At 39.6% G+C, this 12,232-nt stretch overlaps 1 protein-coding gene across 2 annotated transcripts in view; it reads left to right on the top strand.

The window, feature by feature from the left end:
* Positions 1 to 12,232, top strand: part of LOC107381856 (CUB and sushi domain-containing protein 1) — a 668,617-nt gene that overhangs the window by 629,512 nt on the left and 26,873 nt on the right. For both annotated transcript variants that reach the window (XM_015953775.3, XM_015953774.3), the window contains exons 61-62: positions 4,544 to 4,720; positions 5,937 to 6,122. In XM_015953775.3, coding sequence (XP_015809261.3) covers positions 4,544 to 4,720; positions 5,937 to 6,122 — 363 coding nt within the window. The remainder of the gene's footprint in view (positions 1 to 4,543; positions 4,721 to 5,936; positions 6,123 to 12,232) is intronic.

The raw sequence follows: 12,232 nt of genomic DNA, 5'->3' as shown, positions 1-12,232 counted from the left end.
TCACCGTTTTTACTGTTTTTTTAAGAGTCACAGAACGTTGCACGCTAAGATGATGTCGATGCCAAAACAAAGTGGAGACTCACCTCTTACATCAGGAAGAATCCGTGTGTTTCGAGCGCTATCCGTTCTTTCATAATTCGTTGTTGAATTGTGATCGGCAGACGCTTTTCCGGTTTGCGCCTCACTTTTTTTACAGGAACGGCCCAAAACGATCTCCTAATACATGGATGGTCTGCTTCCTGATCATGTGACGTATGCGGATGAAGATCGGCTTCAGGGCTGAGATGTTTGTTCTCTCAGCGCGGGGGCTCGTTCTGATGCTCAAACAGTAAAAACATGCAAATGACGACTTTAGTCGTCATTGGCAGTGAATGGTTGGATCTAAAATGACGACTTTAGTCGTCAATGGCAGTGAATGAGTTAACCACTGGATGGCACTGTGGCTCTTTAAAATAAATTCAACCTTTTCAACAATGAAATATCACAATTTACCAAAATTATCCATATAAGGCATCAAAAAATATTACTTTAAACAGAAAATAACTAAATTCATGTCTTAAAACTTGACTGTATTACCGTTAGCATGAATTTTAACTGGAGAAACAAAAATGGCAGAGGTTTACATGAAAGAGGAACACAAACAAGGTTTTATAAGAGCTAAAATCTGGAAATTTCCAGAAGAAAACCCCAGAGAAGTTTTATGGCCACTCATACCTTGTGTAAGAGTCAGCCTTGCCGAGTGGATATAAAACAGACCAGTTTCTGATATCGTCCTGTTTCTCTGATTGGTAAAGAAGGGAAAACCAAGTCAATTGGTGCAATTTACCAACCTGGGAGAGAATCGTAGGAGTTAACCAGATGTGCTGGAAAAGGAATCTTGGAATTTATATGACTGCAGGCCAGTTTCAATTTTCCCTTTTTGCTGCAGTGTAAGGGAAAGAAAAACTTTGTGTGAAATTGTTGTTGTCCTTCTTTTGAATCCAACTCAAGTTAATTTGAGAATGTGAAATGTGGATTCCCACTACACAGTCAAAAACTGTCTCAACCTACAGATTGGATAACTCATACCGGATTCCTTTTTGCTTTGACACAAATAAAAAAATCATGAATAAATTAGCATTTCAGCCTTCAGTTTTGAATCAGTTCATAGTGAGTTTTACGTAGCTGACAAGAGTTCACACGACTGTAAAACAAAGTGGTGTTTCATTGTTTTCACACAATGAATATTTATAACTCAGCAGAAAAATGAACATCATGTAGGAGTTTTCTAGAAATAGTCGTGTCTTCCCTGAAAAGGGAAGTTTAAAATTTGTTTTTGCATATTGATGTAATTGTGGCCCAGATACAAAGTACAGTATTCAAGTGTTGTGCTTCTGACTGTATGAGCTGGTTCATCTGTAGTGCTGCTAATAAAGTGCAAGCTGCAAGTTCTCAAAGATGAGCCTTAGACTCATGGGAATTTAGGTGGAATTAAAGTGGGTCCCCACAGCGACGCAGAGACACTGGATTCCCACTTTTCTGCCTTTGTTACCTTCCAATTCACTCCCATTTTTTTGTTTTTTGTTATCTGTTTTGCTGAATAAGGAGGATGAACTCTGGCCGATTAGTTTGACGGGCTGTTATCAGAAAAGTGAGTCATACAGTTGTTAGCTAACTGAGTATTCCTGAATGATAAGGGCACAAAACATCACCGCTATGATAAAAGTTGTTTATCCAAAAAGGCGTACAGATAGAAATATAAACAAAAACAGTTATTGATAACTGTGACAGAAATGAATTCCAGTAAGCGTAGTATTTTCCTAGATGGTGTGTGTTCTTTATTTCTCTCATCAGTAATGTTCCTTTGCTGAATACATTTTAAAATAATATATTGTCAATACTAAAAACATTACAGATTTTGGGGTTTTCTATGATGGAACATTTTTATATAAAACTGTAATGTGGTTTTTCTTCATGTCAGCAATCAATATCTCTAAATTGCATTTCCTTTTGGGGAGAAAAGGGCTATAAGACTTGGCAAACTATGAACTGTAACTTTAAATTTGTTTGAGATTTTATTACAGACAAGCTCTAAGTTTTCTTTTTCCATTTTGAGTTGTGGTTTGTTTACATGAACTGAAAAAGGAACAGAGAAATCTCGCCCTCTGGTCTTTGAAGGAAAAAAAAAGCCACCCACACCCCTCGTGAGATGTGTCTGTTTGCTTGTGTAAGGCTAATTATTTAGGTCTGTCTACAGTTGTTTTTCATTAGGCTAATAGTGGGTAAAAGTTGATTCTGAAAGGGTGAGGCATCTATCACCGAGACACCAACACAAAGAGATCCATACACACTTCCACACAAATACGACACACACTCCAACGCGTCTGGATGAGAACACCCAGATTTAGTTTTGCGTCGAGCTTTTAAAGGTTCTAACAAATGGGTGTAATCAATAGGTGGTGATTGTTAAGGGCTGTCAGCAGTCATGATCTTATTAGTGAAATGTGCTGTGGTTGATTGCTAATTCCTGCCAGCTCTGGTAATGTGCTTTTTCAGCAAACTAAAGTTTAATGAATCAGTAGTTTAGACCTTCCCTGTCTTGGTTTATGTGGCCTCCCCTGACTTTTATTGCAAATTTCTATAAACGTTGAGACTATAAATAATCATCCTTTTGACTGTGGGTGTGCCATGTCCATCTTTAAAAACTGTATGTTAACTTTTTAGACTTATTATAGTAGACTTGAAAATCTGCACTACTGTGTCCTTTTGGATGCTGCAGTGCCAAACAGCCAATATGAAATTATAGATTTGTATTCCCTGTGAACTCTATGGTTAGTCTTCCCAAAGACAGGCCAGGAATGACAACTGTCTACAAATCTGATAAATTAGCTTTTCAGCCTTCATGCAGGAACAGTGCAGCTTCTGATGTTTGCCTAACCTACAAATGTTACAAACGTTTTGTGGTCTAAGAGCAGACAGAACCAAGACCATCTAAACTTGTATTTTTTGTATTTCTTGAACAGTGACACATTTGCTAAGTAAGTAAATAAGTAAAACTTTATTAACAAAGCACCTCTCAAGGCAGGAATCACAAGATGCTGTAAATAAAAGCAGGCACAATAAAATAGCATAGGAGTAAAAACAATAAAAAGCAGTTGTAAGATATTTAAACACACCCATCAAGTGAAAAAAGAGTTACAATTGTGAAAATGTTCAGGTTTGAAGACAAAATGATGCATTTTAGCAATATGACATCATTGAGCATGGCATGTTTGAGTCAACAATTGAACATGAGCATACAAAGTGAAACAATAAGCTAAGTTCAAGTCACACGTGGCAGTTTTGGCTTGCTTTTAGCAACTCCAGTGACTGTTTTATAGAACAAAAGCAAAACGCATACCTTCGCTGTGCGTTCATCATTTTAACACTTTAATCTGAAAGCTGAAACGTCTCCCTAACCCTCGTTAGTTTCTACAGGAGATGTTCATCACCAAATTAAACAAATCTGCTATGTTCATGATCTAAAATGTGCTGGAACCAGACTGCAGTGACCAGCATGTCAGCTCAATTTTTTTCCTAAGTCCAACAGGTGGTGGCCCACTGTCCTGGCCTGCTCTGTTTAATTCTACACAGAGAACTTGTCTGGTTACTCACAGGCAGGGTAGCACATAAGGCGCGGGACTATCCAGCTCAAAAATAACCAATCAGAAAAAGGCGGAAATGCCGACTGTACCGTGAGACAATGTCTTTTTTTAGCTGTAATCAAAAATGGTGCCTGGCGATGGCGCAAACATCTTTTTTTTTTTCAGAAGAAAGGCTTTTAGCGCTTCTACTTGTTGCAGTTTCAAAGCCATGTCCAAGTCATTTAGAACAGAGGAAAGAGCCGCAGCGAACTCCACTTCAGACTCCATCTTCAGTGTTTATGTGAAACTGGGCGTCGCAATGTGTGACGTACGCTGCTCAGCGCTTATTGGCTCAGTTAGAATTATAAGGGGGTGGGGCTAGTTGAATAGTCGAGTTCCCATCCCCTGGCTGGCCGGGTTAGCGGCCCGCCAGTCTGTAGTTGCAAGTGCGGTATTCTGGCCACAGGAGGCGGAGGGGGTCTGAGTGACATTTTATCAACCCTGTAAAGTGTCATTTTAGCACTTACTGGCTCAAGAAAATGATTTAAAAACATGAAAAAGTTGCATACTGTGCCTTTAACTCAGAGACTCCTAATGGGTGGCCTTACAGACGAGGCCAAAGGACCTAGAGCCTCACTAATCAGGTGTATGTGAATGTCAGAGGCACAAGCAAATAGTGGTGATTGATGCTGTAGATCAGGGGTAGACAACTCTGGTCCTCGAATGCTGCTATCCAGCACATTTTTGTTGTTTCCCTGTTCTGTTGAACCTGCTGAATAGGTGACTCAACCACTGAATCTGGAGTGTTACAACTAAAACACTCGAGGACCAGGATTGCCTACCCCTGCTGTAGATGTGTTAGTTTAAGTTGCACTACTCTAAAACTGCACATCTGCTAAAGGGTGTAGGAAATCTAACTGACTGGTATTTTCTTTCCTCAGCTGTATCCTGTGGAAATCCAGGAACTCCCACACATGGCAGAATTGTCTTCAGCGATGGTATCACCTTTGGCAGCTCTGTGGCTTATGCATGTTGGGAGGGATTCAAAACATCTGGCCTGACCACCAGGCATTGCACAACAAATGGGACATGGACTGGTCAGCCCCCAGATTGTGTTGGTAGGACATATTTACTGTAATTACTATGTTTGTTTGTTTTTTTATTATGAGCAGCATTGGGTCTAAAGCATTACCATAATCTGAAAATGGTACACTAGCCTCACTGAACCAGTGAAGCATCATTAGTTCTGGCTGTACATTCCTTTACATTTTCAGAAAGGGATTGGAAAGCGGTATGACCTGTGCATGAATTGGAATTCTAACTGCACTGCAGGATTGGATGTGTGCAAAGTTTTTTGATTTAAGATTTCATCTTGTTTAGTTCAGCAGAGGCAGACAGGTAGTTTGGGAATTGGAGAAAAATAATGTAGGATGTGGGGGAAATCAGAGAATCAGAGAGAGAATCAGAGAATTTTATTGCCAGCACTCCAGCGAACCAGAGCATAGGAACTTGACTCCACAGAACAGCCTGACCAAGATTATACACACACATATAGACAAGACAGATACAGGCAGACCACGAGAGCAGCCATAACGGCGCTCATTTCAATAGATGAAGAGGGGATTACATGAGGAGAGTTCGGGGAGGGAGAAAAAGGCATTAACAGAGTTACACCGGCAGGGTGTAGCTCTACTATGCAAAAAAACACCTCAACATATAAGCACGAACGTCACAGTTCACAACATGAGACCCAGTTGGGGGGGGGGGGGGGGGGGGGCTGGGACCCTGGTTTCCTCAGCGGGAGCAGCCTCAGTGGCGCTCAGCCAACTGAATCCACAGGGGGGTGGGAGGTCATGGGACAGCACAGAGCACAGTGAGTGCCTCCATCTTGATGACCTCTATGCAGAGACCACAATCTGAAGGCGGGGGGGGGGGGGGGGGGGGGTAGGGTTTTCACAGCATTTGTCTGCATTCCTTCCATCGTGGGGGGTTTTGCACGCAACTCCAAGGCTGCTTATGGCGTCAGATTGGATAACAGGACTTTGTTTGGGTCAGGCAGAGATAATTTTCCTCTCTGCCTTAAAGTCTGTATTGATCATTCACGTCCTCCAGTGAAGCCAATTCGGTGATTAAACATCTCCACATAAAGCACATCAAGGGAGTTAAAGAAGGATGTCTGTAAGAAAGCTGTGTTTCAATGTGAAACTGTTGTTCTGCTATGGCTAAGAGCACAGAAGTTAAAGCTGCATTGCTGGATAAGAACTGATTAGCCTAAACGAGCTGTCTTCTGACATGTATGCCTCTCACTTGACCAACAATGTTTACTTCCTTTAGTGATCAGCTGTGGAGACCCTGGCCCAGTGGCCAATGGTATTTATCTTGGAAGTGAGTTTACCTTCAACCATACCGTGACCTATCGCTGTAACCCTGGACACTCGATGGAGTTGCCCAGACCTGGATTCAGTATTCTGCACTGCTCTAAAGATGGGACCTGGAACCAAACCAAACCCAGCTGTAAAGGTAACGGAGACGATTGCAGCAAGAGGCAGATTTACTATTATAGAAAAAGGTGATACTCCAAACTCATATAGAGGAAGATGTGCCATAGCTGCAGAAAAATGTGAGGAAAGAGATGAAATGTAACATGAAAAGGAATTTAGATTGAGTTGACTATTTGAAATAACACTTAAAGACTTGCGTGCATCGGAGCAGGAGGATCAGGACACAACGAGCGTCAACGTTTTGTTCTATGAAAACCTTCTGCTCTCCGACAAATGCGACCAAAATGCGTTAAATAAAAAGCGCTGTACAGTAGAACAGCCTAGTTTAGATTACGATTCTCAACAACAGCAAAAGGGAACATTTCCTTCGCCCCGCTGCCTTTTCCCTCAAACAGAAAACCTCCTGCTGGCTCCTTCAGTTTCAGGGACTTTGAACTGAGATGAAAAAAAAAAGAAAGAAAAGGCATAGATGCTACTGAAATGCACCAAAGCAAGATGCAGAGAGGTAGAAGATAGTTTGAGTGATAGAGACTGACAGAGAAACAGGAAACAGCAAATAGGAAATTATCAGTATTAAGAATGGGAAAGCAGGAGACGACTTTTGGATCACTTCTATTTGTTCCTGCACTTTCGTTCCATCTTTTTCCCCTTTCACTCCTGAATATTTTCCTGTTACATGTTTCATTCCACTTTCACGAAAACGTTCCCTCTCTGTGCAGCCAATTGTCTTTTGGAAAAAGTATTTATTTTGCTTATTTTCATGTACAGATGCACCTAAATACACTAAAACAGAGCTTTGAGTTTTCAATCTCTTGTATAATCGATCATATTATTCAGATAGGACTGAGAAAGTGAGATCTTGTAATTAAAGTGACAAGTTAAAAGAGGAGAGACTGGAGGGAGAATTGAGAGGATGAGGAGGGAGAACGAAGACACGCCTATTAATGTTGAGAATAAGAGAGAAATAATAGGATAAAAGGAAGAGATTAAAGGAAGTGAGTGAAAAAGGGGGAGAGGAAATCACAGTAAGCCATCAGTGTTGCAAGAAGGGGAATGCAAAAGAGAAAGAGGTGAGAGAGGAAGTGAGTGATGGGAAAGACCAAAAGAGGCAAATCAATACCTGCCCCCAAACCTGTAAACACACCGTGAGAAAAAGGGATGAGGCTCATAAAATGTGTTGGCTGGCTAAATCCTGTCAGGGCGGATATGCCTAAAAGACAAACAGACGAGTAAAAGTGGCTTTGAGAGCTAAGAGAGGGAATTAAAGAGGACAAAACCCTCGGACTGTTGGATTGGTAGGTGCAAGAGATTTTAATAAAACACAAAACACACTAATATGGGTGACTAGAATGTGAGAAAAGAAGAAAAACATATCAAAACGTGAAAGGAAATAAAGCCTGAAAAACCTGTTGAAACCACAAACGTTCCTTAGGCATCACAAAGCAGAAATACTGTCCTTGAATATTAAGTGCTGAAGTCAATAAGACTATTTTCCTCCTTTTTCAGACAGCTGGAGTTGGTTCGATAATAGCAAAGTTGTTTTTATGGAGAAGTAAATGCTCATGCAGTGATTAATATGAATCCCTGTTAGCTTGTGGCCAGCGACCAGCTTTTGTTCCTGGAGTCACAAAGCAATAAAATGATGAACTACATGCTTTACAAACCTGGCAACGCCTTGCGTGCAGGTGTGTGGATTTTGGGGGAGCTAACAATAAGCAGGAAGCGCTGTAGTTTGGAGAATGACTAGTGCTGGATGATGAGACATTTTCTTTCATTGTTTGTGATCATGACTTTAGGGACACGCAAGGCTTCCTTGAGACGCGAGTCACATACCAAACCAGAATTAGTCAGATGATGCACTTGCTGGAAATGACTGCTGTTGTCTTCAAACCACAAAAAGATGGTCCTTATTCTGCACAAACACACATTATATCAGGGTATCTGCGGGTCCTTAAAAAGTCTTAAAAAGTTTTAAATTTGCTTTTCCAAATTTAAGGCCTTAAAAATCCTTAAAAATGACAAATAATCCTTAAATACAGTTTCCAAAGGTCTTAAATTACCAAAGACCCAATTAACAAAATTCTTTTATTTTTGTCAAATTTTCGTGAATTTCTAGTTAGTGTTCAGCATTTTTTGTGTGTATGATGTTGGCGTAAGCAGAACCGTACACATTCAGTTGGTTGTGAAAGGGGACTATTTTTAGAGGAGCACATTAGCTGGTTAAGCTAGCGGGAGCTTGCGCCATGGGGAAGTGCAAGTTTAATGGTAAATGGATGGCTAATCCCACGTTCGCGACGTGGTTAGCACCGGTTCCTGGCAATAGCTGGAAATTATAGCTTAAATTTAATTTTAAAAATAGCTTAAATTTGGTCAAAGTGGCCTTAAAAAAGGTCTTAAAAAGTCTTAAATTTGGCTCCCTTAAACCTGCAGATACCCTGTTATATGAATATTATATTCTGAGGGAGTATGTGATTCATGTGAAGTTTTTTTTATTCCTAACATCGTGGTCTCTAAGCAACCACAGCTGCTGATGACATGATCATCATTTAACTAATTTTGGCTTTGAATGCCACGAGTATTCAATAAAAGCCATGTGTCTGTCTGTCTGTCGCTCCCTTTCGGTATGCATGTGTGCTCTGTGTCTCATCACAGCAGTGTGAATGGAGCGTGACACCATCTGTCTCTAGTTAGACAAAACTTACCCTCATGTTATGGGATGTTTGAGCCTCTGCAGATGGTTAGCATTAGGGAGTTAGTTACACGCACACACACACAGATATTTATCATCTTATGAAGTTATCTACAAGTATCCGAGTACATTTACGATCGTGGAATGGTGCCTGAATGTCAAATAGTCAGAATAAAAATCTCCATTGAGTTCTCCGTTAAAGCTGTGATCCGTAGCGTAGCATCATCAAAGAGTGGAGGAGATTTTGGAATTTGAATGGCTATAGCTCTGCCCCCTGCTCCTCCTCTGCTAATCCGCTATGTTAGCTGTCAAGCTAATGCACTAGTGTATGGTAAACAAAGCATACAACAAATGTTTTTTATTAAAATAAAATGTAGTTATGATTCTTTAAAAATACAATCAATTACTTTGTATTTACCCGTTCGAAAGAAACTTTGCCATGTCTTCATCAGTTTTGAGCCCTTGTAGATCCCAGAACTCCCTCCATCTTTTAAAAGCGATCCAATGGAAATTTTACTTGATTATCAAAAATGTCTCACGACGCATTTTGTAGGACTTTCTTTGAGAAGTACAAGGCAGTGGAGGAATCTGTAGCGTCGTGTTTTTGTTGCTCCATTGCAAACATCCAGTGTTGTCTTCTTCGTTGGTGTGCTAAGCTGATTTAGTGCACCTTGAGGCCTGGAGTGCAATCTCGCTGATTGACAGCTCCCTCTTGTGGATACACAAATATAATGCACTGGGCATGCCTAAATGATTGGTTTTGCTGTAGAGGTCAGATGAACGATCTAGGAGAAATATAAACTTAGAAAGATCACCTACTTTATATCATATTATATCATTTTAAGTTACTTATATAAGGGTTTTACATGATGTATCCAATTGATGTAAAAATGAAAGGAGGAGGAGAAGAAGAAAGAATATTTTATATAGTGCCTCGTACGATAGAAAACATGCAGCGCTTCACAAGAACAATGAAAATGATAAAAGTCATGATTAAAAAGGAAGAAAAAAGAAAATGTGAAGAAAAATGAAAAGGAAATACTGGTTTTCCTAAAGAAGGCCCTACTGAGAGAAACAGCTGCATTAAAAGAAGCAACGTTCCTAAGATGAAGACAGAAGAGCAAACAAAACTGACATGAGATTCCAGGGTGAGAGCTGGGTCAAAGGTCACACCAAGAATCCTGACAGGGTTTGGTTTGAGAAGCAAGCTGACCAAGAGAGCCAGATTGTTTGTTGCACAGAGAGGGATCACAGTCTTATTTAGAACGTTCCCAGCCATTCGGGTTTTGATAGTCTAAGCAGGTGTGTAACAGCTGCAGCTCGGACATCTCGTGAAACTTAAAGGAGACGTACAGTTGGATTTAATATTGATATATTTCTATTACCACAAAATAAACGAAATGTCTCTAAAAATATGAATACATCCACATTTAGGTTGATATGTTCCCCAACATGAGCTGGTAAAGTTCAGGCAGCTCATAGCTGCTCGACCTACAGTGCAAAAAGTATTTGAGTATCTTGTCCTCAACAACATGCTCATCAAATCTGTGCAAGCCATAAAAAGTAGCATGGAAATCGTTTTTACTGGAAGATGAAACCTCACAGTCAAACTCTTGAGATGCTGTTTAGTGTTGCTGCCTCACAGCAACAAGGCCACAGGGTCAAATCTTGGGTTTGGATACGTTTTTATTTGCGTAGTGCCCCTGTACGTCAGTGGGATTACTCCCGGGACTCTGGTTTCCACCCACAGTCTAAAAAACATGCATGTAAAGTTAAACTGAGATGTTCATTTAGCTTTAGGTGTGAGTGTCGGTTAGTCTTGTGTGTTTTTGTGTACAGTCGCTGTGACCGAACTCTCAACCACTGACTGAAAGCTACCCACCAGCCCGTGACCCAAGTGGGTTCAATAAATGACTGAGAATATGTTTCAAGTCTGTCTTATATGAACAATGATGACTCCAAAGATAATTTACAGAAAAATGTCAGACAGGTTGGCCACCAGCTGAGAAAGCTGCCTGTCTCTTCATTATGCACCTGAACTAGAGTAAAATGATAAATAAAGGTAATTTGTCTTTTTGAGGTCTTCGATAGATCACAGACCCCAATCCACTTAGTCATTGTTTCACTGTAATACATTATTCCAATAACCAAATATGGTTCAAACCCTAAGATCCAGGAGGTTAAAGCCGGAGCTGTCTGAAAAAGGCAACATGGTTTCAGCTACATACACAAGATGGATGTTTTTTCTTTCTCAAGTGATGTGAAAACATAACAGTCGTGTGTAACAGACATGGGAGATACAAAAGATGTTGTTCATTCATATCAGATAGATAAAATAAGTTGTATTGCTCTTCATCAGATGTTGTAGTTTGAATGATTGATGTTTTTCTTTTCAGTAAATTTAAAAAAGAACAAATACTCTTATGAAAACAAATGTGTTGACGATGAAAAGACCTCAGGCTGAGGCACTATCTATTTAAACAGCGACACTAAAAACAATGTCATGACAAACAATGCAACACTTGCTTTGCTTAAATGATCCAGAATGGCTTCATGTCAACGGTCTTTTAATAAAGCTAACTGGATGTTTAGTGCTTAACTTTCTATGTTTTTCATTGATCGTAGAATTTATTTTGTTTCTAGAGTTTCTTTCTCAACACCAACATCTACCATTAGGGACAGTTTTATCCATTTGGACATTTTTTTTCATCTTCATCTGGACACCAATTTAACATGGTTTGTGATTATTGTCCATCTTTTTGTAAAAATGGTTAATTTAGAAATAGATCAATAGAGCACCCAGAGTCATTAAAGCACAAGAAGGTCCACTTATAAAAATGGCTATTTAAAAATGACAGGCTCATGTTATTAATTTATTTGTTTACAGTTCTGTTAACATTAGCCCTGCTCAAAACAAACGTCCAGAATGCAGGGTGAGGTTCTGCATAGGCTTCGGGATTAAAAATGATGGTTTGAAGACTGATTTTAAAAAAATGCCCCATGCAGTACTTTGTAAAAAACACTTTTTTGTTTGTTTGTTTAATGAATAACAACTATAACATTAGTCAATCTGACATTCTAATTGTTAAATTCCTTTAAAAGATTGAATGTTTGATAGCTCTGAGCAGGGCTGAAGTTGTTAAGCAGAGGGATGCAAAAAAGCAACTAAACAAATTTCAGTTTATACATTTTTATTTGGAAATTGAACATTTTTCCCGTAATGATTTAGGGTCATAGATGTATAGTTGCGTCTGAGGGTTCAGTGCAACTATGAATCTGTATTTCTTAAAAGATTTTCACTGTGGAACAAAAATAGCTTTTGTTTGTTTATGGCAATACTGTTGTATAATGAAAATGTACTAGTACACAGAAAAATGTTCCTAATCACCAAAACTGCAAAAATGTCTGATGGTAATGCAAAATTGTAATGAGTTTTCTTT

Source organism: Nothobranchius furzeri, chromosome 9 (genome assembly GCF_043380555.1).
Source record: "Nothobranchius furzeri strain GRZ-AD chromosome 9, NfurGRZ-RIMD1, whole genome shotgun sequence".
NCBI classification, from domain to species: domain Eukaryota; kingdom Metazoa; phylum Chordata; class Actinopteri; order Cyprinodontiformes; family Nothobranchiidae; genus Nothobranchius; species Nothobranchius furzeri.
The sequence above is the reverse complement of the archived record's forward strand: the minus strand, read 5'-3'. Positions and strand labels throughout refer to the sequence as shown.